Source organism: Tursiops truncatus, chromosome 13 (assembly GCF_011762595.2).
Source record: "Tursiops truncatus isolate mTurTru1 chromosome 13, mTurTru1.mat.Y, whole genome shotgun sequence".
NCBI lineage: Eukaryota > Metazoa > Chordata > Mammalia > Artiodactyla > Delphinidae > Tursiops > Tursiops truncatus.
The window spans coordinates 29,391,955-29,418,657 of record NC_047046.1 but is presented as its reverse complement, the minus strand read 5'-3'; the positions used below and the strand labels follow the sequence as shown (position 1 = coordinate 29,418,657).

Here is a 26,703-nt window from a genome sequence, read left to right as displayed (position 1 = left end):
ACCTGATTTGTGTTTTCCGCATGGCTTGCATTTTTATGCTCTGGGAGTCAGAGGATAAAAACCAGGGAGCTCCAGAGGAGAGCACTTCCTCTGCGTGAATTTGTTCGATGCCACAGATACTAAACCCTGCAGTTCTGCCCTGGTTACTGCAGACCCACACGGTGCATCCTCATTCTCCATCTCTACGAGTCTGTGGTTTCACCGGCCGAGTCTGGGTTTCGTGAATCAAAATGAAGTAATCCTGTTGAAAAATAAAATGTATTTTGATCAAAGAATTATATATTTTATAGCATTTTATGTTAGTATGTCCAGGGGAGGAGAAAGAAAATAGAGAGTGATAAAGGTATAGAAAACCAAAATCACCCATGAAACTGAGTGACTCTGGGCAAACGAAACAAGAGAAGCTTTTAGTCATTTCTTTTGCCTGGTGACTGTCGGCAAGAAGTGGTGTCTTCATCCCATGTGACCTGAAGTTGGGAAGTGGGTGGAGAGTTGGTGTGGAAAACTTTTCCTCATTTCTGATGAGTTTTTTAATTGAAGTATAGTTGATTTACAATGTCATGTTAGTTTCAGGTGTACAGCAAAGTCATTCAGTTATACGTGTGTGTGTATATATATATATATATATATATATATATATATATATATATACTTCTTTTCAGATTCTTTTCTCTTACAGGTTATTACAAGATATTAAGCACAGTCCCCTGTGCTGTACAGTAGGTCCTTATTGGTTATCTATTTTATAGATAGTAGTGTGTGTATGTCAATCCCAAACTCCTAGTTTATCCCTCCCCTTTCCGCTTTGGTGACCATAAGTTTGTTTTCTATGTCTGTGAGCTGTTTCTGTTTTGTAAATAAATTCATTTGCATTTGTTTTTTTTACACTCCACACGTAAGAAGTGATATCATACGGTATTTGTCGTTCTCTGCCTGGCTTACTTCACTCAGCATGATCATCTCTGGGTCCATCTGATCAGTTACTGATGGAAGCTGATGGCTCTTGTCTTTGTCCCCAGTCCTGGGTCGTGTTTGCTTCCCTATCTTTATGTTGGTCTCACGAATAACCTTTATCTGCGGCTGTTCCCCAGCCGACGGCCAGCTTGAACCTTCACAGCTTCCTTGGTAACAGCTTTTCCATCCTGGATCCCCCCAGAGAGCGACCTGCCGGTGGCTGTCTCGAGAAACTGTGTCCTGAGATGCCCTCGGAGCGTGTGCCTAGCCAGGTGCAGGGAGCCAAAGTCCTGGGGTGCCCGTCTCAGGAAAGCCGAACCCCAGAACAGTTGGCTGGGCTGCAGGCAATTCCAGAAGGGAATTCCAGAAGGGAAACTGATGTTTTGGTCTCCATGCGGCCTGCAGTCCCTGTTGGCAAACCTCTCAGAGGCAGAGGGGCCGTGCTTCCCAGGACAGATTTGAGTTCCTTTCCGCTGGTTTTGGTTTGTTACTTCAGACTCTGAGAACCCACAGCAGGGAATATTTTGCTTGTTTCTCTTGGCTTGAAGGAGACTTCACCGCACATGAGGAGCTCTGACCTGGGTTACTTACAGGGCCCAGGAACACGCGAAAGAAGCAGTGGAGCTCTCTGCAGCCCTGGTCCCACTTGTTCGCCAGGGTCCACATCCACTTCCCTTCCTTCCTCCTTCAGAAGGATTTGTATTCCTGCTGTGGTTTCACCCTCAAAACAATAGTATTCTCTGAGCTCTCGGGTCTTGGAGGTTGGACTCTCGCGCGCCAGGGCTGTAGTTTTACGTTGGAAACCCCACATCCTCAGACTCCTGGTCCTGCCTGAAATTGGGCCGTGGGTGCAGGGCTGCGCCGTGTGAGTCTGGGTGACGTCTAAGAGGGTTTGGATTGAGCTCATTCCGCTAACCTCGTATTTCTTCAAACTCTGTCTTTTCTGGGGACGTTCAGCTTTTCTGGTACGTCAGGCTAGTTGTACAGCTGGTAAACATTTTGTTTTTATGAATATGTATTAGTGGTTTTAATTAATGCAGCAGGAGAGCTGCTGACAACTGTGACATTCACAGCCATCCCTGTGCAGCTCCTGGTATTTTCCAGAGCCCTCTCCCCCGCATCCACGCAGCTCTGTGTACCTGAAATTCACCTTGGGATTTCTGCACGAGCTAGGGGACCTTCCGAGGTTTCTGCAAAGTCATGCTTTCGATATAAAATGACATAAGGACTTCAAGGAAGAAAACAAGCCTGGGCCCAAGCATTAGTCTCTCAACTCAAAAGCTAATTCCTTTGCTCTGTTCGGCCAGTATAAATCCCTTCATGCATATGAGGTCTTTATGGATCAAAGTGATGGAGACTTTGCATAAGGAATTCCTGAGAGCCTGGTGGGCTGCTTCATTTAATAAAAAAAAAACAAACGTTTTGCTTATAGCACTGGGCAATCATGGCTTCAAATCATTAATTCGTAGAGAAGCCATTGAATTCTTGTATCTCCTCATCTTCCACATCAAATAAACAGTTGTTTGTTTCTGTTTCATTAGACTTTGGTTAGAGTTACCTTAGCAAAGAAGCCTGTGGATACCCAGACAGTGGCGAGATGTCCGTCCATATTTATAATGTGCACCCTGGTGCCTCCCTGGCCTCTATTCCTTCAGGTGCATGTCTCCAGAGTGGGATGTTGTCACCCACTTACAGGTTAACTTAAAACACAGTACTGAGCGCACCTAGATACATTACAGCAGACACCTCGTTTATTTTCCTGCCCCCTGTTCCAACTTGTATTACATATGCTCCTCCCTGAACTCAAAATAGGTCAAGATATTGCTGACACCTGTGCCCCCCAGAACAGGGTTGCAGAGACAACATGCCCGGGAGAGAGCAGTCACAGAAAACCATGCAGGAGGAGTGAGAAGAAAAGCCGTTAAAGAGGTGTGCTTAAGCAAAATTGATTCATACGGACTCAGAGCAAGAGACCAGCATTTCCCTCTTACATTCCCAGAAGGCCCGTAAGCCAGAAATGAGACAACTGTGTTTTGGGAACATAAGTTAATATATTTCATAACTGGAAATTGTTAGCAAAATACTGTTTTCAGACTGAAGCTGCCCTGTGAAGTGTTTGTGCTGCCCTTTGGGGTGGTCTGTGCACACTCCGTTCTCTGGTTGGCATCCTCCTGGTGCCCTTTTCCACTGCTCACTTTTGACCCGCTTTACTCAACAGCGTGTGGCTAATGTTCTTCGTGCATCTCCATTCAGAGTTGTTCTTTTTTTTCAGCCGCACCACGTGGCGTGTGGGATCTTAGTTCCCCAACCAGGGATCAGGCCCACACCCCCTGCACTGGAAATGCAGAGTCTTAACCACTGGACTGCCAGGGAAGTCCCATGGGGTTGTTCTTTTTTTTTTCCCTGGGTTTTTAGACCTTTGAACACTAACGTTTTCCTCTTTGAGTTAAAACATAGGAAGGATTCTTAGCCAAGAAAATTATTGTCCACTGAGTTTTTAAATTGGTGTGTGGAAACAGCGAATACTCGACTGTTGTCCCAAACCTGTATGGTCTTCCCTATGAAACTACTCTGCCCGTCTCAGTCACCTTGAGAGGCAGGTGAGGAGCCCTGACAGCAGTAAAGGCTTCATCTTTGCTCCCTCCTTCGTACATTCGCTCTCTCCCGCCCCACCCTGCATGAGATGCCCCTCCCTTCCTCCCCACAGATGTTAATTCCCTGGAATCTCCTGCCTTCGTGAAGTCTCATGCATGGCTCTCCCCTTTGACTTGAGGTTCCTATGGTCTCTGCTCCATCACTCTGACACCTGGACATATGCTTTCTCTGAGTGATTCTCCAAGGGTTCCAGGTATGCGTCTCTTCTTCTGGTGAGCTGTAAGTCCTCTGGGAGCTGATCTCATTCTGGCACATTCCCCATAAAGATGAGGCTAGGAAATAAGAGCGTGCCCAATTGAGGTTTTTGAATCTGGACCTTCCAGCTCATCTCATGCTGTTCCAGGAGATAATATTTCAGTGGATTCACTAGATCAAGTGAAATGTGTCACTTTTCTATGGGTACTTAAGTTGGCTAGCACCAGGCCATGCTGGACACCAGGGACAGCCTGGGGAACAAAACAGACTGACGGTCGAGTGGAGAGACAGGCTGTGGGTACAGTCAAGTGGGTGTGTAATTACACATCGTAGTCAAGGCTGAGAAGCAAAAGTACAAGGACCGTGGGGACAGTTACAGGTGGGGACTTTAGATTGGCTGGGGAAGGTCTCCCCAGGGAGATGGTTTTAGGCTAGACCTGAAAAATGAGAAGAGGGCAGAGAGCTCACGAAGAGCAGTCAGGCCAAGTGGACACGGTGTGTGAGTTCCTGAGGCAGGAAGTGGTGGAGCCTTTAAGGAAGAGAAAGGAGGTGGGTGGGCTGCAGGGTGGGAGCTCAGGAACCACATGCGGGGGGGGGGGGGGGGGGGGGGGAAGGGGGTGTTAGAGACTGAGCCAGATGCTTGCAGGCCTTGTAGTGGGGAGATCCACCCTGGAGAATGTGTCTGGAGGAGGAGGATGCTGTTGTGGTCCTCTAGGAGAGAGGCCTGGATGAGGAGGAAAAACGTGGATGTGAATTTCAGAAGTCTTTTGGGAGTAGAACCAGGAACACTGGGTAGTGGTCCCAATGGGGAACAAGGAACAGCATGGTCCTGAGATGCACCCCAGGCTCCCTTCCCTGGAAGGAGGAAAGTGAGCACAGGAGCAAGTCCTCTGAGGCTGGATTTGCTAAGAGACTGGCAGACTGGATTCTGGAGCATGGGGAACACAAGGTTTGCTTTGTGGATTTCAACTCAAATCCCCTACTCTTTAGAAAGAATCTCTCCCTGAGGGCAAAAAGACTTGGGGCTGCAGGCTCAACAGAAACATGTCTGGATTGGGGCAGGACCTAGGCTGGACAGCTGTGCTTCTGCTCAGCTAACTTGAATACTGACTAGAGAACACAGGGTTTGTCCTGAACATCACATCTGGAGATGAAACTAGGCTTTTGTTTGTTGTTAGTTTGAGAACAAGGTGAGAAATATTCGTTTTTTTTTTAAGTGAATGTAATTAGAGGTACAAGCGTATGAGTTTGGAAAAATTAGAATAGGGTGTTAACATGAAAGACAGGAACTTAAGGTTTATGGGCAGTAATCGTGTCTTGTCTGCAATCATTTGTTGCACAGAGTGTTAGCTATTTTAAGTCCACTGGATTTTGAAATTCTCTAGGTGGACACTTTTGGTTTGGAGCAGGTTAAAGAAAGTTTAAAACAAAACAAAACATATGCACATTTTATAATAGTACAGCAAACTGTCAAATGAAGGTAAGTTTAGCCTTTGTGGGACAAGGAAAGGACAAAGACAAAGCCTGTCCACTTTCTTAACCCCTCAAAAGTTAATTTACCAAATGCAATGATAGGAGACCTCTGCAAAAGAATGTAGTTTCAGAATGTGGGTAAGTTGGGTCTCGAAAGCCCTAAACATGCATATCTTTTATCCCAGTGATTCTAAAGAAGAAATTGACCAGGCGTGCAAAATGTAGTAATGATGTTTCACATAGAGCAAATTGTCATTCTGCGCCATTGTTGCAATTGCTTACATATATATTAGCTCATTAATGCACCGTTTGTCTTGTGAAATAGGCACTGTTATCATCCCTATTTTACATCTGAGGAAGCTGAGGTGTGGAGAGGTTTGTGATCTGCTCCAGGTCACAGAGGGTCAGGATTAGAAGCCAGGCAGCAGGGCTCCAGGACCCAGGCTCTCAACTGCGAGTCTGTGTCACTTCTCATTGCAGATGGCAGCTTATGGTAACAGTATTCATGATGGTGAAAAACAGGAAATGACTTAACTGTCCAACACTTGGGAAATAATTTTTTAAAAATCATGGGACACCAGTATAAACTAGTGATTAAAAATGAGTTTGTAAATCTGTCTTTAGTGACATAAAAAGAGAAATGGTTGAGTGTGAAACCAAAGTTATAGAGCAGTTTGTATAATATCCTGATTTTATAAAATATGAACCATATAATATATAATAGTAAATATATTCTTCTGGGCAAATATTGAGAAGATACACACACATTAAAACGTCAACAGTGGTTGTTTCATGGCGGTGAGATTGCAGGGAACTTAACAAAAGACTTTATTACAGGAAAATTTAAACATATACACGAGTAAACTGAATAACATAATGAACCGTCACTACGGTCGTCACCTGGTGTCCTTGGAGGATTGCTTAGGACCCCAGCGAGGATCCTCAAGTCCCTTATATAAAAGGGTGTAGTATTTGTATATAGCCAAGCACATCCTGCCATATACTTTCAATAATCTCTAGATTACAAATAATACCTAAGACAATGTCAGTGCTATGCAAATAGTTGTAAATACAATGTAAATGCTATTCAAATAGTTGCCAATGTGGCAAATTCAACTTTTACTTTTTGGAACTTTCTGGAATTTTTTTTTTTCTCGAATATTTTCAGTCTGCGGTGAGTTGAATCTGCGGATACAGAACCTGCAGACATAGAGGGCAGACTGTACTCATAACCAAGCTGGTTTCATCCCTACCCCCCACTCCCCCCGACCCCCCACCTGTATTATTTAGAAGGGAATTCCAGACATCGTTTCATCTGTAAATATTCTCAGCATGTAACTTTTTTTTACATAAAACAATGACATGCTCACATTAATACTCATAATGCTATAATCATATTAATATCATCAAACATCCAGTGTTCAGATTTTCAATGGTTCATAATGATCATAACTGGTTTCTTTGTTTGCATTTTATAGTTTGTGTGGATCAGGAGGCAAATAAGCTCCACACACAGTGGATAAAATTGATAAAATTAGCTGGTGTGTCTTTTAAGCCCCTCCTTAGCAGTAGGTTCCCTCCTTGCAATTTCTTTATGCGAGCAGTTAGGTCAGTTGTCCTGATCCGAGTTGAACACACAGTGGATTTTGCTGAGTTCCATTTTAGTACCGAGTGGTATTCCGTAACGTGAGTAAAAATTTGTTAGTCCATTCACCTAAACATTTGGGCTGTTTTCAGGTTTTGGCAATTAATTACAGGCAAGGCTGTGATGAGCTTTCGTGTACAAGTCTGTGTGGGTAAATACCTAGAAGTGGCGCAACTGGCTTATCTCACAGCTAATGGTTCACACTCTAAGGGTCCCCCAGACTGTGTTCCAAAGCAGTTTGAACATTTTACATTCCCACCACCAATACAGGAGAGCTCCAGTAGCTCCAGCTCCTTGCCAGCACGTGGAATGATCAGTTGATAAAATTTCAGTCATTCGAATGGGAATATAGTGGTCTCTCCTTGTGGTTTTGACGTCCATCTTCCTAACGACAGGTTACGTTGAGTGCCTTTTCGTGTGCTTATTCGCAATCCTTGTGTCTTCTTTGGGGAAGTGTCTGTTCAACTTTTGCCCGTTTTGTATTGAGTTGTTTTCTTATTATTGGGTTCTAAAGATTATTTATATAGTTTGGATACATGCTCTTTATCAGATAATTGTCTTTCAAATATTTTCTCCCAGGCTGTGGCTTGCGTTTTCACTTTCTCGACGTCTTTGGAAGAGCAGAAGTTTTTCATTTTGATGAAGTCTAGTTTATTAGATTTGTTCTTTGTGGCTTGTGTTTGTTTGTGTTTTTTTTTGCGTCTTATAATTTTTAAATGTTAAACTAAAAGGGATATATCCACACAATGGAATATTTTCCAGCGATAAGAGGAAATGAGCTATCAGGCCATGAAAAGACACGGGAGAATGTTAAATGCATATTTACTAAGTGAAAGAAGCCAGTCTGAAAAGGCTACATACTATATGGTTCCAGCTATATGACACTCTGGAAAAGGCACAACTATGGGGACAGTAGAACGATCCGTGGTTGCCAGGGGCTGGCAGTGAAACTATTCTGTGTGATACTGTGATGGTATCATGTCATTATACATTTCTCAAAACCCATAGAATGTACAGCGCTAAGAGTGAGCCCTCGTGGAAACCATGGACTTCACTTAATGATCAGTAATGGCTCATCCGTTGTAATAAATGTTCCACACTCCTGCAAGACGTTAAAACAGAGGAAATCGGGAGTTAGGAGGAGGAGTGTATGGGAACTCTCTGAACTTTATGCTCAACTTCTTCTGTAAACCTAAAGCTACCTCCCTTCCCCCAAATATAGTCTATTAATTAAAAAAATAAATAGAAGGAAACGATGCCTTTGAAAGGTAAGGAAGCCTAATGATCTTAGAGTAACTTAAGCCCCTCCGTGCTGAAGACGTTTGGCATTTTGGACTAACGGCCAGTGGTGATCTGCCCCCTCCCTTCTTCCTCTGCTGGGGCGTCACCGTTCCCGAGGCTCCTAGACTTGAACTTCAGTTTTCCTCCCCCGTCTCTTCACCCTCCCACATCCAATCAATTGTCACGTCTGCCAGGTGTCTTCCTACGGTTCTCCTTCCAGCCCTGTTTTCTACTTCTCTCCACTGCACCCAAATTAAGGCTGTCATTATCCCTGACCTGGATTTTCTGCCAGCCTCCGGCTGAATCCACTTCCTGAATCCTAAGCCATGCTGGTCCTGCACAGAATGTTAGCACCTTCCGAGGTCTAGACTCTAATGTTCCAGGTCATCTCACAATCCCAATATTGTCTTCTTTCCACAGCAGAAGGACGGTTCAGAGGATGACCTCGAGTGTCATGCATGTGTCGCCTGCCCCACTCTATTTCTAGGGCAGGGTCCCGTGATGGTGAGCACCGCAGTGGGCCATAGAGACCCCCCTCTAAATGGAGAGGCGTGGAGGTCACGATCAAGGGCAAAGACTGCCGAGTCCTAGTAAACTTGGTCTCTGGGTGATTCAGAAAATCAGGATCAAGAAATGGAAGTGACAGGGCAAGTACCAGCACCTCTAACACCGACCAAACAAAGCTGAGCCTCAGAAATCCTGGGACTGGGATAAGAGAGAAGAATGCAAACAGCGACTTGTCAGGGAGGACTCCAGGCCTGTGCAGAAAGCGGCCGGTCGCCACACAGGGCGAGAAGATAGCTGCAGCTGAGCCTGCCGTGTGTGAAAGCGTTACAGCCCCAGTCCAGAGCCGTGATACAGCTGATAGGCTTGGAGTTTGTTTTCTCACATACTGAATTCTTGAGGAATCGTTATTAAAGCCTGCTTTTTCTCTGGGCTATCGACTTTCAGGAAAACGGAACTCCAAAAAAAAAAAAAGTCTTTTAACTTTTCCCAAGCAGAATCTTACACAATCCAAACCTTATTAAAATAAACACCCTGCCGTAGGATTTATACTCCAAAACGAGCTGTTTGGAGGTTGTGTACTCAGAGGACATTTTATAAGAGCAGAAACATGCAGTAATGTTTCTTTCAGACGTTTGCGTGGATATTTTTGTCCAATTCTGTGCCCATGTAATTAATACTGATTCAACAGTGTTCCAAGGTGATCACCTTGGTACCAAACGCTATGGCATTTTCTGGAACTATGCTATTGTGTAAGTGCATTTAAGCTTTGAGTAAGTTCCAAATAGCTCCGACCACAAGGTCCGAGCTCTTGGTGTGTTTTCACAGCGCTGGTGGCTTCCTGCACTTTTCAAGGTGCTTGCGTCGTCGTTAGGGCCCGGCTTTCCTTTCTCTGCCTGGAAATGGAAGCACTTCCTTTCTTCTTACTGTTGGAAGCTGGCACGTGCGGGCCCCTCCCCGGCTGAGTGTTTAGGAGAAGAGCAGGATGGGCCCCATCCTAGTAACTGAACCCTAAGCATCCACTGCGCGGAGGGGGAGGCCGGGGTTGATACGTAGCTGCATCCAGAGCCTGGGGTGCTGGGGGCCCGCCCATCGTCCTGGGTTCCTGGCACACTAGCCACAGCGTCTGTGATGCGTGGTGGTTGTCAGGCTACTTCCCGTGTTCTTTTTGTAGGTGAGGAAAGGCCGTCTTGGAGAGAGCAGATAGCATGTCTGAATTCACTCACCCGGAACAGTCTCACTCAGATCTCAAAACTCTTTCCACCAGATGAGAAACACAAAGTCTAAGGAAACTGCAGTGATGCTTTTTTTTTTTTTTAAGGAGTTACTGAAGAAACTTTATTCACAGAACAAGTGTGAAAATATCTTTTTATTGGTATTAAAAGGGAATTTTAAGGCTGTAATACCAGCTCTTTATTCCTTAAAGGGAAGCAGTTACTATAATGATGTACTTGGAGCCACACGGCTAGTTAGCACCTTCCCTCTTCATTGGGGAACCATGAAATCTATTATGTTCCCCCAGGAGGGCAGTTTTCAATGAGAAATTGCTACATTTGTAAAGAACATTTTCCAATTGACCATGATGAAAAGATTTTATCCATATCTACATGATGATGACAAAATTGGACATGACTAAAAGGTTTGGGCAGCCCAATTCTCAGGAACAAAACCTAGAAACAAATGTCATGATACCCATAAAAATGCCTTGATGTGTCACAGGACACCAATCTAAGCCTTTAATTCACATTCCAGTGCAGATGGCCTCAAAGGTGTTTTGTTTTTCTTTTGTTTTGCTTTTTTTGCGGTACGTGGGCCTCTCACTGTTGTGGCCTCTCCCGTTGCGGAGCACAGGCTCTGGACATGCAGGCTCAGCAGCCATGACTCACGGGCCCAGCCGCTCCGCGGCATGTGGGATCTTCCCGGACCGGGGCACGAACCCGTGTCCCCTGCATCGGCAGGCGGACTCTCAACCACTGCGCCACCAGGGAAACCCTCAAAGGTGTTTTGGATCAACTTTTTTTTTTGCATCTTTATTGGAGTATAATTGCTTTACAATGGTGTGTTAGTTTCTGCTTCATAACAAAGTGAATCAGTTATACATATACATATGTTCCCATGTCTCCTCCCTCTTGCGTCTGCCTCCCTCCCACCCTCCCTATCCCACCCCTCTGGGCGGTCACAAAGCACCGAGCTGTGGATCAGCGGTTTTTAATGTTTTTTTTTTTTTTTTTAGCAGAACAGCTCTTTTCTCAAAATTTTACATGGAACCCAAATATGTAAACAAACGGCAGTCATTCTGTCTCGCAGAAATATTTTGTTCTATTCAGTGAGATTTGGGATATTCTGAAGATAAACAGAACCCGGCTCCTCTCAGAAGCCGGGTTCGACACTGATTCAGAAACGGTGCTCACAGTTTAAAACAAATTAGAGGGGCGTCTCCTCGGGGGGCTGCCTCGAGTGTTACCTAATCTTGCTCCCAGACCTTGTCCCCCTGACCGTCTGCTGAGGAGAGAAGTGAGGGCCAGGGAAGAGGAGGAGGAATGGGGACAAAGGAGGTGCTGATGGGATGGGATGGGCCGCTCCGGCATTGCCCTTTCTAGCTCTTCACTCCACTTTTGTGACTTCAATCTTCTGGATGAGCTTTTTCTATATTTGAGGTACTTTTCCTAGGAAAAAACTTAGGAAATTTTATGACACTTGGTGTGTAGAATCGGTCACATAGAGGAGGGCATACCGCTTAATGCTATTTTGCTAACTTTAGAGTTAACAACTTAAGAATACCATGAGGTTGATGGGAGTGTAGGATACTGATCTTGATGTAGTCAAAACTAATCGGTAAACAGTACTTGACTAGTTAACTAGGGCAGCGGCATGCACCGGTCAGAGTTATAATTTTGTCCCAAAATATTGCAGATGCAAAAGCCCCTATTACAGCTGCTAACACTCACAGGAGGCACCCGAAATGTTAATTTAAACAACTTAAGTAATTGTATGTGGAATCTAAAATATGACACAAATGAACTTATCTACGAAACAGACTCACAGATGGAGAGAACAGACTTGTGGTTGCCAAGGGGTTGGGGGGAGGGAGGGGGAAGGACTGGGAGTTTGGGATGAGCAGAGGCGAACTATTATATATAGGGTGGATAAACAACAAGGTCCTACTGTACAGCACAGGGACCTATATTCAATATCCAGCGATAAACCATAATGGGAAAGAATATGGAAAAGAATGTATATATATGTATGTATGACTGCATCACTTTGCTGTACAGCAGAAGTTAACACAAGATTGTAAATCAACTATACTTCAAACAAAGAAATAAATAACACCAGTAATGCTATAACTTGACACTACCATCCCTCCACAACACATCACTTTCTCTGGAGGGGTATGGAACACTTGAGCGGGAAGATCTGACCTAAATATATCAGAGTACTGGTAGTCACTGGGAACTTTCCCCTCTATTTATCACTTAAGATTGACAAAGTAGGAGAGGCATTTTGTTTCCTTCCCTTTTCTTATGACTAATAAAACAGACACAGCGTGTCCAGGACAGGGAAGTACATACTTGCTTCTGGATTAGGACAGAACTGTTTGTGGAGAATGGCCTGCGGAAGCTTTGTACAGCTTTGTGGAGGACACAAATTGGCAGAAGCAGTAGCTGCAGAAATCCCTCCAGCCTTCATGTCTGCCCCGTAAGCGGATAAGAGCTCTACCACGAATTCTGAATTTTGGGTAATTGCCAGTGGCCTTAATCTTTATGCTTGAGCTTCGATGAGTGGCCATACCACCCAACCTACACAAGGCATTAGTACCTGTGAAACTGACGATTTCCACCCTTGTGAAAATGCACCTCTTCCAGGGCGTTTTGACTCTCTTTATGGTCCTTAGGGCATCCACTTGCATGGAAGGGCTTTGTCTTGGAACTAATTTCCCTTCCATCTCTAATTACTGGTTACCTAGTAACTGATGCCCTAATTAGCTGATTTTTTTAAATCCCTGTTTCAGAGCTCGTGTTTCATGCCTTTTCCATGGGGGTTAGAAAAGTAGCATCAAGAGCTATCGTGGTAGAGTGGGAGGGACACAGGCTTTGGGATCCATCAGAAAGTCAAGATGTAGGTTATAATCAGAGTCACCTGTGCCCCTTGGTATTGACCTTCAGGTGTAGCCTAAGTTCTCCAGTTAATAGGAAAATGGTGATCATAACAGTCATTTCACAGCTTCACAGGACCCAGTGAAGATGTGCCTGTGAAAATCTTTTAACTGTGAGGTTCTGCACAAATGTTTGTTATTTCCATATTCCATTCCCTTTTTAGAAGACAGCTTTATTGAGACAAAATTCACATACTATACATTTCACCAAAAGGTACAATTCAGTGTTTTTTATGTGCATCCGTCAGCACAGCTTTAGGATTTCTTTATCATCTCCAAAAAAAAAAAAAAACCCCACAAAAAACAAAACACATACTCTTTAACTACGACACCCTATCCCCCTCCACTACCTGTTTAATTTTTACTTTGGATTTGTTAGCAGAGACTCTCAGCTAATTCTCTAAATTAAGACAAGATTACTTGTGAATGACACTTAAGATACTGTTTCCTGTGAAGAATGTCTCCAAAGGCTTTCCAGTTAATGCTCTAAGTGCGTTGGCAGGATGAGGGACGGGAGCTCAGTGTTAATACGTAATGTTACTGGGACCATCACAATTCCCAAGCCAGGTCTGTTTTTAGAAGCACAAAGATGAGGCCTCACTAGGAGCTGAGAAGGGGCTCATTCCGATGGTGGATGCGGGGGGAAGGCTGGGAGGAACCAATGGCCGCTGTTTGTGCAGAGAAGAGGGATGCCGGCTCTGGAGCAGGGCTTCCACCTCCGGGGAAATACTTATTATCAGAAAGCTGCTTTTCCTTTTCCTTAACTTTCCGTGCTTGAGCTTGACTTCACACAGCTGAGGGAGAGGGGGAACGAGCTAGTACCACAGCCCCTCTGCCTCATGTGCGACCCGCACATGACTGGAGAAGTGGAAGCGGGGTGGGGTTGGCTGGGAACAGGAATTCAACCTTGGCCTCCATTCCTTCCAGGTCGCCAGATCCCACCGTTGGATCCCCATGAAAACGGAAACAACGGAACAATCAAACTGAAGCCAACTTCGCAGGCCGGCCGGCGGTGCTGCTGACCTGGGGCTGGGGTCCCCTGTGCTTGAAGAGGCCGGAGCTCCCCTCCCCGTGCGCTGCTGCGCTGCTGCGGGGGCCTCCCACCCTCGGTGGCCTGGCCCCTGGCTCAGAGGGAGGTGAGACCCGCAGGGAACGGGGCAGGGAACATCCCTGGAAAAGGATTCTACAAAACTCTGGGAAAAACCACCACACTGCCAGGAAAGGGCCTTTGGTGCGTGGAATTCACTCGGAGGGAATGGATTTAGGTATTAATTATAGTTGAGTTTTTTGTTAAAAGCCTCAAAATATTCTTAAATTTGTACAAAAGTCTTACTGGCTTATGTGTGTGCGATTCTAAACTGGTGTTCCACTCTGATTTCCTATGTTTCTAACCAAATTTCAGGAACTTCTTCAGTGCCATTGCCTTAATTACTCAACCAACCTCCACTGAAAGGTTCATGGAATTTCCCTTTCAGTGGAGTGTAATTGGACCATCTGCTATAGACTTGCGCTGTTATGAAAGTGGAGAAAGATGTATTAGGAAGTTTTATCTACATCTGTGACGTTTACTTGATGAACATTTTTCTAAGTTTTGGTCATATAAACCAACCAACCAAATCTGACTACAATATATCATGTCATTCTGGGATTTGGAGGCCTGGTTTGGAAGTCATTGGAGTCACTACTGTGTAATGTAAACTGTGACAAACGCAGGGTATAAATATTATTCCAGAGACCACCTGGTTTGCATCACCTCCACAGTAATAAATTCCCACTCTCTTAGGGAAGTTTCACACAGAGTATTATTTTACTAAGAGAGTTTGTCATAGTGTCATATCCGGGGAACAAATTACCTGGAGGATGTTTGAATCTAAATTGTAGGGCAAACTTCGAATAATATCAATGAACAATAGGTTACAGGAAAGCCAGCCAGAGGAAGTACCAGCACATTAAGATTCTAGACACCCCAAAACTGCAAAATCAGAGAAAGTCTTTAAGAAGATGCCAAGCTTTGGGGGTGTGGGTATTAAGGCTAACCAGAGGGCCAACCCTGGAATGCCAGTTGGCTGAGAACAAACTTCAGTGAACGCTCCCTTTTCAGGTTTCCTGTCCGCTCAATTAATTAAAGATGTCTGAATCCAATGGAAGGAAAAGGGAAGAAGGCATGGAAAGGAGGAAAAGCCGTCCCCATTGAAAATTCAAATCCTGTTTCCATTCTAACTTTCATAGAAACCTGGGATCAAGAAGCAGTTGGTTTCCTCCGAGGGCTCATGTTGGGAGGTGATTCTGGGAGGATATGCAGATTGGTGCCCTTTTGGGGGGTGAGATGGGGTTGATCACGCAGTATGGCCTCAGGGCCAGCTGGTACCTTCAAGGCTCAACAAACATTAATTGGAAACCTACAGTGTAAAAATCAGGGAAGAGATCATAAGCTGAGTAAAACCCTGGAACTTTCAGTAGCCGTGCTTGAGTCCTGCCAGGCTCTGCCCCTGAGCCCTGGATGGGCGGGGACGCTGAGTCTGCCACCCAAAAAAGCGAGAGTCCTTGAGAGACCAGGGCTGAGTTCACACTTCTTCACGTGGACTGCAGTCAAGAAAGCAGGTCGAAATCTCAGATTTAGGGTTTTTAAACTCGAGAACGTGTTGTCAGTTTGATGTTCTTACCGCTTCATCCAGCTTGCAAGAGTAACTTGACAATCTTAGGACACGAACGCTGGAAACACTTACTTTTGGTTCAAGAGTGCCTCGTAGCTCTCTCAGACGGGTTCCTCAAATACTGTTAGCAGTTGGCACGTGGACGTCTTGGCAGGGCCTCTGCAGGGATTTTTAGGGTTTTCTTCACCTTGTCACTATTATGGGCTACTGTGATTCTGCTTGCAGGCCAAGCGATTATCTTGCCTCTTAAAAAAAATGTGGGTTGCAAATTCAAATGACCTAATTCCAGGTGTAATGTAGGCTTATTTTGGAATCTTTCATCATCCAGCTGTCCCCGAGGACCTGGGCTTGTCTCTAGACAAGGTTGCCTAGCTAAGGAGGTACGCAGCCCAGCAAGTCTTCGGTGCTCGCATCTTGCATAAAACAGCCGGTCTTAACCAGCAGGCTACCCACCCACAAGGTGGGTACCCACCCAGAAGCCCACGAGGGTGGGAACCACTCTTTTGCCTTCCTGTATGGCCTTAACTATTCACGCCATCAGGGGACAATGTGTCTATAGTCAGTCCTTGGAGCAATTGGTAGAAAGAGTAGATGGCACTTGGGCACACACACGTTCACAGGAACACGGCGTCTTCCCTGAAGATAGGTGCTCGAGCCTTGTCCGCAAGGAGGCTTTCGGATCTTCCTTTGTTTTGCCTTGAGAGTACTTTCTGGCTGTTCTAATCTTTGAACTATAACCACGCAATATCATGTAAAGGCCTGGAAATGACTGTTGCTCCAAAATGTCAAGCAGCATTCTTTGCCCAGTTTCCCCAAATGTGCTCTTTTCCTTCCTCTCCTGTGCGGTACACGTGTGTATATGTGTAAATATGATTTCCTATTTGTTATGCCGACATGTGATCCATTTCACCGGCTGAGTCTGGCTCGTGCCTCTGTGTCATGTAACGCAGGCACGGGCTCTCAGAGGGATTATTTCCCGGTGGGAATCTCTAAAATGGCAGTGGGGTCATGCAAACATTCTACCTACGCACATAATAGACCTGCCATTTTCATAGTGGAAAGTGGTACATCGGGGCGCTAAAGATGACTTCCCTTGCAAACCAAACCATAGACGGCTGAAGACCTAAAGCCAACATTTAGCCAAGCAAAGGGCTGGGACCCACCGAGGACCGAGGGAGGCTCGGGTGACCAAAGTATGCCCCGTGAGATCAAGGAACGTGGCCTCTGATGGCTGAAACTGGCTCCCCTCAGGGGCCCTGCTTCTCCCTGCTCTGCCATGCTCATTGCAACTTGAAGAAAGAGTGGGCTCATAAGTAAAAGGACTCCAAGCCTCATTCAGACCTATTAGGTTCTGGTTTAACCATGAAACCAGACCCAGTGATCCATTGTCACCGCTCAGTTGTGTAAACTGCTCCCTTTCTCGTGTTTTTGTAAAGGGCTTCTGTCTGGGCTGGACCCAGTTCTCATGTATAGAAGACGCTGCTGCAGACATTAGGACCTTTCCACCTTATATTCTGTAGTAAAGCATTGCCCTCCACATCGTCCAATTGTATCTGTTATTTTTGGTTTAACACACACTGATTCATACTAATAAATCTTTTAACTTTTACCAACTTTGTCCTTTTCTTATTATAATGTTCGGATGAATAATTGTTTTAAGTAACTTGCTGGCTGTGGGAGGGTTTGGAAGGTCAATCTCTCTAAGCTTCAGTTTCCTCACATATAAAATGCAGAAAATAATTCATATGCACCCATCCACAATTCTGGAATCCCAAAAGCTTTGGAAGGGACTTTTTCTTAAGTTTGATACGGACTCATTTGGCCGTAAGACCAGACCTGAACTGATGTGATGCTATTTATAGCTACTTATCCAACCAGGCGGGGGTGAGGGGGGAACGTCTGCATATTCGGTTGCAGAATTCCTGCCGTTTGCTTGTAGGATTCGATCCCTGACTCTGCTGCATGTTCTATAATAGATGCACCATATTACTGTTATAAACGCCAAACAAAATTCCGAATTCTGAAAACATCGGCCCCCAAGGTGTCGTACAAGGTATGATAGCCACCAAATAAAGCTGTAGCACCTACCCTGCAGGCGTGTGTCCTCAGGATTCAAGGAGAACGTGTGTGTGAAGAGCGCTGCCCATGGGGGCTCCGGGCAGCCGGGAGGGCCCTGTGAACACAGACGTCAACACCCTCAGTGCCTCCTGAGTGGGCTTTACAGGTTTCACTGGACAGAAAGTACCTCTTTTGGTCCCGGCACGGAGCAGGTGCTCATAAACAAGAGCAAACACGAATTTAGCAACCTGCTTTGCTCTAGCTACTGTCCCAGGTGTTTTGCATCCTATGACCTCATTCTATTTTCACAACCCCCTTTATCAGGCAGATACTATTATCCTCTCCATTCTACAGATGAGCAAACCGAGGCCCAGGAGGTTAGTAAGTCGCCTACGACCATGGACTGGTAAGAGAGGAAGAAGTCAAATGCTAGCTTCTGTTATCTTCTCCTGTCTTTTTTAATTAAAAAATTTAACGTTTGGGGCTTCCCTGGTGGCACAGTGGTTGAGAGTCCGCCTGCCGATGCCGGGGACACGGGTTCGTGCCCCGGTCTGGGAGGATCCCACATGCCGCGGAGCGGCTGGGCCCGTGAGCCACGGCTGCTGAGCCTGCGCTCCACAACGGGAGAGGCCACAGCAGTGAGAGGCCCGCGTACCACAGGGAAAGAAAAGAAAAAAAAAAATTAACTTTTTTTTGTTAATAAACTTTTTTTAATTTTTGGCTGTGTCGGGTCTTCAGTGCTGCATGCGGGCTTTCTCTAGTTGCAGTGAGTGGGGGCTACTCGTCATTGAAGTGCGCGGGCTTCTTATTGTGGTGGCTTCTCTTGTTGCGGAGCATGGGCTCTAGGCGCACGGGCTTTGGTAGTTGTGGCACGCGGACTCACTAGTTGTGGCTCGCAGGCTCTAGAGCACAGGCTCAGTAGTTGTGGCACGGGCTTAGTTGCTCCGCGGCATGTGGGATCTTTCCGGACCAGGGCTTGAACCTGTGTCCCCTGCACTGGCAGGCGGATTTTTAACCACTGTGCCACCAGGGAAGTCCCAAATTTAACTTTTTAAATTAAAGTATAATTAACACATAACAGTTTCAAATGTACAATAATGACTCCATATTTGTATATCTTGGGAAATGATCACCCACAATAAGTCTAGTTAACATCTGTCACCTCACATAGTTACAATTTTTTTTTCTTGTGCTGAGAACTTTTAAGATCTACTGTCTTAGCAACGTTCAAATATGCAACATGGTGTTATTAATTATCATCACCACACTGCCCATTCTATCCCCAGGACTCATATTCTAACTGGAAGTTTGTACCTTTGACGACTTTCTATTTTCCCCTTTCTTTACTCTCATTATAAGGACTGTAAAAATAAAAGAATGAAGGAAAGGAAATCCACATTCACTGAATGCTTCCCATGAGCTAAATCCTTTCAAACTGTATCTCATTTTATCCACAACATGAATCTGAGAAGGATGCACGATTGTTCTCACTTGTGCAGGAGGAGCACAGAGGGTTCAGCTGGCCTTCTGAGGTCTGCTTAATTGGGGAGCAGGACAGCCCCCCACCATGCTGAGGCCAGGCTACCACTCTTGCATCTCAAGAGGAGGTGCTGGCCGGGGACCCAAGGGTTAAGCAGCTCAGGCTGGCAGAGCTGAATCACGATTAACGAGATTTCACTCAACTATTACCTGATCCCAACTGCGGGTGTGCTGACCCTCCACCCACTGCTCAGACTGCTTCGTGTATCTTTTCCTTGTCCCTGACTTTGACATTGACCCCATCATTCAGCCGGGACTCAAGTTCTTCACTGGCTTTTTGAAATGGCTTCTGGATCAGCGTCTGACAAGTCTGACTTTACAGGGCCCGAGGCACTGAATTCCTTCAGAGAACCCAGTCCCCAAACCCTGTCCCCAAGTGGGCCCGGATCACCCAAGCGTGGCTAGTGTTCTCTGCTCGCCTTTACCTTGAGTTTTCTCCGGATTTGTACCTAAAAGGATCCCAACTCACTTCTAAAGTATGTCCCAAGCTTTTTTTTTTTTTTTTTGCTTCCATCTTAAAATTCCCTCTGCACTGTTTTCTCCTCTTGTTCACTTACACATATGCATAAATTGTCACTAGGTTTGATAAACTACTTCTCCTTTTCCCCATCAAGCTACCCTGTCTTTCCTTCACACTAATTGAATTCTTAAAGGAGAACCGTGACCTTCTATTCACTCCTCACCTGAATTTAGGTACCTAATTGCCCCACCACTGCCCTCTTTCTTCTCACTCCCCCCACTTCCCCAAGGGCACCGGAGGCTGTTGACTTACCACCTGATGCTCCTTCTCTGGCCTCTGGCCTGGGCTCCAAGGCTCTCCTGGCTCCTCCCCCTTTACACATACCTGCACAAATGCAGGTGCTTCCTGCAAATCCGTGCTCCTAACCCTCCTCTATTGATACCCCTTCCTAATGATCGCCTGCAATCTTAGGATTTCAACTATCACCTCTGGGTGTTTGTCTTCCACATGGTGGTCTGGCCTGACGTTTCTCCGGAGATCAGACCTTGATCTCCAGCTGCCAGGTCGATGTCCTGCCTCAGGTACGATGCCCCTCTGGGCACGCAGGCCCCGTTCCCCTGTTACCTGTGTGTCTCATGCACTGCTTTCTCCCAGCTGCCCAGGCTCCACGTTCGAGATTCAGTTTCAGCTCCTCTCAAGCATTTATCGAACAGTGTAAATTCTATGTCTGGAGTTTCTCCAACCCTGAACCCTCTTTCCACTGTCCCAGTTGAGACTTTCAATATGTTCTCTCTCAACTATGCGATCGTTTCTTAACAGATCTCTTTGAATTCTGTCTTTGGCCCTCAAATCTATGGTTGAATAAATGGTAACAGTGAATCTGCTAAAATGCATATCAGATCATGTTTCCTCAAAACTTTCTGGGACACCCATTGCAAATTAAATAAATTCCAGCTCTGTCACCTATGGTGACAAATCCCTCTCATCTGGGCCTAGCCTCCTTCTCTGCCACCAGTGGCTGGGGCCCCTGCTCCTGACCACCTGCCCTGCGTGTTTGCTATCCTCCAAAAGGAGGTCGCAGCCCCCCTGGCAGGCCAGTTCTGCGGCATTGTTCCTATTTCTGGGAATCATTCCTGGACACCTCACCCAAAAGCAGCCTTTCCGGCTATTTTCTGATTAGACAGATCTTTCTATGCCTAAAATAGCTGATTGTTTCACTGACAGAACCACGACTGACATAAGCGTTCATGAGCAATTTGGGAATGAGCTTGTGCTGAAGGTAAAAAAATACGTTTTAGGACAAGTTGAGTGAAAGTTATTCAGCAGCATCAATATTTCAAGTTGCCTCGAATCCATCTGAATTTCAGAATCAAGAGTAGAAATAATTGGAAAAACCCTGCCGAACCTAAAACACAACTCAGATCCCCAAGTATGAATGTCACGGGGTCACAGATTTCCTCCACAGATTTTTACTAAGATGTGCAGATATAATGAGACCTTAAAATTTTCCTACAAGGCGTCTACTCTTCCCCACGAGCCTGATCTCAGAGGGATTTTGGGAGGGACGGTGAGGAGAAGGGGCATGGAATTCAGTCTCTGCCCATTTGTGGAATTTCGGTCTAAGGAACATGGTTTTATTCTGGGGGCAGCTCAGTCTTCCTGATTCCTGCCCTCTCCATAATATGTGGGTGCACAAGGCTGTGTGGATGATCTGTCCCTGGGCCCTCTACCTCTTACTGAGTCCCCATGTGAAGTGGCTGGTCTGGCCTGGTCCCTGAACTGGGAACTGCTAAGGACGGTAGATCCTGTCTAGGGCTGGGGCCCCGTGCTGTCACCCACTGTTCGAGCCTGTGCCTCTGTTCCTTGCCTCTGACCGCAGAGCCACCTCTACTGTGGCTTCTTTGTTCTTCCTTGAGCTTCTGCTGGTTCTCTGGTCTTAGAACACTCACGGCCCCGCCCCAGGGTGTGAAGACTTCCTGATCCCTGGCCCAAGAATCTGCCTGTGACCCATGCTGCCATGTGGACATGGGCCCTCCCTGGTCTTCCAGATGGAGCAGGAGGCAAATCCTCCCCTGCTTCCAGCTTTCCTCTGAACACAGCTAATCTGTGTCCGTGCTGAGGTTTCTACCTGGAGATGGGACACAGGTACTGTTCTCTTGGTTCTTGGTCTACACGGGTGGGGGTGATGTTTTCACTTCTGCCTCTTCTCAGTTAGGGAACCCCTCTGTGTCATAATCTCCCTTCCCAGTGTCCAAACCGGACATCTAACCAGCACGCAGGACTTTGCAGAAGAGGGTAACATGGTTAAGAGGATGTTGATGGTTACGGTGGGTGAGTCATAAAGAGAAAGCAGGAGCTGGGGATCCTAGAGGGAGAGGGCAGGAGAGGTGATCTCAAGTTACCCACCCCGGCCAGGGCATCCGGCAAGCAGCCCAGCCCAGCCCAGTGTTCCGAGTATGGGCTCGGAACCTGCCCCCCCATGAGCTCTGAGACCTTGAGCGGGTCACATAACTTCTCTAAGACTCAGTTTTCTCACTTGTAAAGTGGGGATCATAATGGGACTTACCTCAGTGGTGTGTTGTGTCGTAGGAAATAATGGCTGTGAATTCATTTCAGGCACTGGGCACAGCCTCACGCACAGAGCAGCCCCCAAACCCAGGCTGTCATGAAACTGTCAAGGAGGACCCTTGTGAGAACAAAGAGGGCAAACCGGCTGTGAGCACCACCCGGATACAAGTTGTTACTCCTTGTATGACGTTCAGTTGGAAAAGGTTGCAGGGGATGCCCTCGCTGGCACTGTGAGGCATCTGTGAAGTAGGGGTGGGTTGCGACAAGGACCGGAAATGGAAAGTGATGAAGCTGGAGCCCCGGAAGAACCGGAAATGAGGCCAGTCAATCAGGCAGACATGAATGAAGGTGAGGCTACAGGTAAGGGGGAGGGAAGGGGAACCTATGCGCTAAGGGGGTTGGCTGCAGTGTCGCACTAAGCAGACAAAGTTGTAGTTAAACAAAAAACCTCCATGAAGATTACATGTAATCGCATGCTGCTTGGCCTTCTGCTGAATGTGATTATGCAAATGAATACATCTGTTATAAGACTACATTCACGAGCTCTGAGAATGACACCCGTCTTCCTTGGAGTAGATGATCAGAATTATTTTGTTTCTTCTTTGGCATTTTTATTTTTTTACCCTTTTCTTCAGAAAGTCCATCATTACAGGTTCTATCCAGCCATGTGACACTCCTGGTCCCAGCACACACCCGGGAGGCCTTTGTCCATGAGGTCAGCAACGTTCAACACACACCTGCGGAGCGGTCTGAAGTCCTACAGGCCATGGACACACTCCCACCTGAGCAGGGCAGTGACACCCTCAGCTCCCCAGCCCAAACTATCCCCCCCAAGCAGGCTGACACCCCCAATTCCCCAACCCAAACCGTTCTGCCCGATCAGGCTGACACCCTCAATTTCCCAGAAGAAACCATCCCACCAAAAGAGGGTGACATTCTCAATTTCCCAGCCAAAATCATTCCACCCAAGCAGGCTGACACCCCCAACTCCCCAGCCGAAATCATTTCACCAAAGAAGGGTGACACCCCCAGTTCCCCACTCAAAACCATCCTGTGCAAGCAGGCTGACATCCCCAATTCCTCAGAAAAAAATACCTCGCCCAAGCAGGGCAATACCCCCAATTTTCCAGCAAAATTCATTTTGCCCGGGCAGGGCCACACCCACAAGCTCTCAGCCATTCTATCCAAGCTGTGTGACACCCTAAAGTTCTCAGCCAAAACCGTTCTGCCCAAGGAGGGTGATGCCCCCAAGTCCTCAGCCGAAACCGTTCTGCCCAAGGAGGGTGACACCCCCAAGTCCTTAGAAGACACCATCCAGCCAATAGAAGGCAACCTGCAGTCAGCAGATGAAGCCATGGAGGTCCTGGAGGAGGACCTGGTGAAGGTGATCCTGAGCAAGGAAGACTTTGAGGTGGCGCTGAAGGAAGCTGGGGAGAGACTGGTGGCTGTGGACTTCTCGGCCATGTGGTGCAGGCCTTGCAGGTCAATCAAGCCCCTTTTCCGGTCCCTGTCCATGAAGCACAAGGACGTGGTGTTCCTGGAAGTGGACGCTGATGAGTGTGAGGGGCTGGCGAAAGACTGCAATATCGTTTGCGTCCCAACCTTTCAGTTTTATAAAAAAGAAGAAAAGGTGGGCGAATTTTCTGGTGCCCTTAAGGAAAAACTCGAGACATTCATTACAGCATTAAAGTGATTGTGTGTTCCAAAAGCATTAGGAACAGTCGGCTGTTCACAGCTTGTGATTTTTTATTTACAAAAAAAGATGAGGGGTAACAAAAGTGTGTGTCCAAGTGGCACCTGCATGTGCATCAGAAACAGTAGCTCAACCCTTTCCAAAAAGCAGTCAAAGCCCTAACGCCTATTGTGACTGTGTTCTTGTTGATGGGACAGTGTTGATATTAGAATTTCCTTTGGTGGAGATATTGGAAGTCCAGTTGTCCCCTATTTTTTAATCTTGATTTTTTTTTTCACTCACTCTTGAAAATTCAGCTCGTGTAATCCTAGTGGCAACGCTGGAAATTTAGACAGTTTTTCTGTAGAAGGACATGTTTTAATGATGAGTGGAAATTTCTGATGTTCACATACCTTTGGGATATCTGTTAAGAAAGTAAAGAATTTGAAGGATTCACATACGTCTAACCTCCTTCATGTGCGGGAAGTGCTATGGAGGCCTCGGGAAATGTCACGGGCTCCACAAACATCTAGGGGATTCTTTGGTATCAGAGCTGAGACCAAGGCCATGTTTCCAGATTTCAAGTTCAGGCTTCTTTCTACTGATCCAGGCTCACAAAAAAGCTCAAAGCTTCTGGTTTTCTCAGACCAAGAGATTTATGGTTCAAGTTTACATTAGTGTGATCCTTGGTGCCATTATGACATCAGCAACCTAGTAGCAGAGTTCCTGCTTTGTCATCCCGGTAACTGGGTTTCTGATACCTGTTCTCAGGTGTCTCAGAGTGTGTGTGTGTATACACATATATATTGCGCATATATGCATATATTTAATATATACAATTTGGTGAGTTTGGACATATGCATACACACGTGATACCATCACCACCATTGAGGTAATAAACCTACCCATCATCTGTTTCCACAACTTTCCCTGTGTGTCCCTTTCCTTGATGTGTGTGTGTTAAGAACACTTTGCATGAGATCTACCCTCTTACCACATTTTAAGTGTACTATAGCATATTAACTACAGACACTATGCTGTCCAGAGAATCTCTAGAACGTAGTCATCCTGGATAACTAATTTTATACCCACTGAACGACAACTCTGCATTTCCTCCCATTCCCTGTCAGCCACTGTCTTATCTTCTGCTGATCTAGAATGTTTTAAAGAATTTGAGGGCTTCCCTGGTGGCGCAGTGGTTGAGAGTCTGCCTGCCGATGCAGGGGACACGGGTTTGTGCCCCGGTCTGGGAGGATCCCGCATGCCGCGGAGCGGCTGGGCCCGTGAGCCATGGCCACTGAGCCTGCGCGTCCGGAGCCTGTGCTCCGCAACGGGAGAAGCCCGCCTACTGCAAAAACAAAACAAAACAAAAGAAAACAAACAAAAAACTGATTCCAGTTGGGCAGCGCCAAACCGTTAATGGTTGGGGGGCTCAGCCGACAAGAGCTGGGGAAAGACTGACACGGAGAAGGTGGGGAAGCAAAGCAAGGAAATGGTTGGACTGCTGCAGCCTGAAGCCTGGTTGGCTGTGATCCTCAGGTTTCAATTTCTTACCCTTGAGGCATCTCAGGCTTTGGTTTTGGTTGGCTTGCAGAGGCCACCAAAGCCCTGGAGCCACTTCTGTCTAATGGGCTCCTTGTTTAGTTGCTTTAACAAGGGCTACAGGCCAGAGTCCTCCTGGAGCAGGCTGTGGGGTCTGGGTTACATGCCTCCTAAGGGTCTGGCTAGACGGAGGGCCTTCCTTCCCCCAGTCAATGCTTATAAGGCATATGGGGACCAGGAAAGCAGGACTCTGCTCTTCCAAATTCACTCAGAAATGAAAAATGGAAACAAGAGAATAAAAAGGTCCAAATACGAAGAACAGGATGATCCCTATTTCATTTGAAAGTGGAATAAAAAGCATAAAGTGTTGTCATTGGCTCTCTCTGTATGCATATTTTTTCTTTCATTCTATTTTTTTCCGCTTACTGATAATAGAAGAAAAACAAACAAACAATTAATAGAGTACTTTGGAGACCCCAGTTGCTTAGAAACTGCTGGGAAATACAAAATTTGGAAGGACAAAGCAAAGGGGAGTGAGCACGCTGGCCCAAGGTCACGGATGCTCTGGTTCTGTGTTCCAGTTGTGCACTCTGGGCCTTCCCGGCTTTCCAGGACAGATGGTCATAGAGACTAAATCAGTAGCAGTTCTTCTTTTGGAGATGAACTGCCTTGGTGATCTTGGGTGTCGTGGGGGTAGGTGATATATTCGCTTTTTGGTGGCAAGTGACGGAAACCCAACTCAAACCTGCTCCAGCAAAAATGGAGGGAGTACTGGATCTTGAAAGTGGAGATTCTAGGGGGACAAACTGCTTCAGGTGGGTGTGAGTGTTCAAACAACAGCATCAGGACCTGATGTTCTCCACCTCTTGGCTCTGCTGCTCGTGTTGATTTTAGCATCACTTGCTTCGCTGGCTTGTGAACACAGATAAAAAGTGAGCCTGTTTCCTAATAAATCAAAGTCCCTGGGAAGACTTTGACTGTCTAGTCATATGCCAATCCCTGTACCATCCTGAGTACTTGGGGGAGACCTTGCAGGCCTGGGTCAGTGCCATGAAAGCATCAAAGCTAAGCAGGACCACGGGGGCAGGGGGAGGAGGGAAGAGGTGCTGGGCAGACTCGTGTGTCTGCTGCAGGGGATGGCGATGATGTTGGACACACTGCCTTGGACCAAGGGCTACACCAAGAATGTGGTCAGCGTCAATCAATTCCCAACCTGATAAGAAGATGCTGTGCACTTACCCAGTGCCTTTCAAACACCCCTTCTCATTTCATTGTAATCCAGTCTGATTTCCTTAAGTCTGTATCTATAGGACTTAGAAATCAATACACTCCGTGCCTTATTCAAAT

General features: G+C 46.3%; 2 protein-coding genes and 1 long non-coding RNA gene across 6 annotated transcripts in view; 2 read left to right on the top strand and 1 right to left on the bottom strand.

The window, feature by feature from the left end:
- The window catches only part of RAB31 (RAB31, member RAS oncogene family), a 112,377-nt gene extending 95,251 nt beyond the window's left edge, over positions 1 to 17,126 (top strand). For both annotated transcript variants that reach the window (XM_033837566.2, XM_019920774.3), the window contains exon 7: positions 13,791 to 17,126. In XM_033837566.2, coding sequence (XP_033693457.1) covers positions 13,791 to 13,885 — 95 coding nt within the window. In that variant the 3' untranslated portion in view covers positions 13,886 to 17,126. The remainder of the gene's footprint in view (positions 1 to 13,790) is intronic.
- On the bottom strand, positions 120 to 22,081 carry LOC141276174 (uncharacterized). Its single transcript, XR_012325304.1, has 3 exons — positions 21,981 to 22,081; positions 17,606 to 17,690; positions 120 to 241 (listed from the first exon to the last, which is right to left on the bottom strand). It is a non-coding gene; the product is annotated as an uncharacterized lncRNA (long non-coding RNA).
- TXNDC2 (thioredoxin domain containing 2) lies at positions 21,709 to 24,775 on the top strand. Of its 3 annotated transcripts, none has more exons than XM_073790523.1 (2): positions 21,709 to 22,490; positions 22,795 to 24,774. In XM_073790523.1, exons 1-2 carry the CDS (start codon positions 22,485 to 22,487, stop codon positions 23,833 to 23,835), a joined length of 1,047 nt encoding a protein of 348 aa, XP_073646624.1. In that variant the 5' UTR covers positions 21,709 to 22,484; the 3' UTR covers positions 23,836 to 24,774. The 3 variants fall into 3 exon arrangements, with proteins under 3 accessions (XP_073646624.1, XP_019776188.2, XP_073646623.1); XM_019920629.3 differs by having other exon boundaries at positions 21,712 to 22,490; positions 22,778 to 24,772; XM_073790522.1 differs by having other exon boundaries at positions 22,420 to 22,502; positions 22,795 to 24,775.
- The last annotated feature ends 1,928 nt before the right edge of the window (positions 24,776 to 26,703 follow it).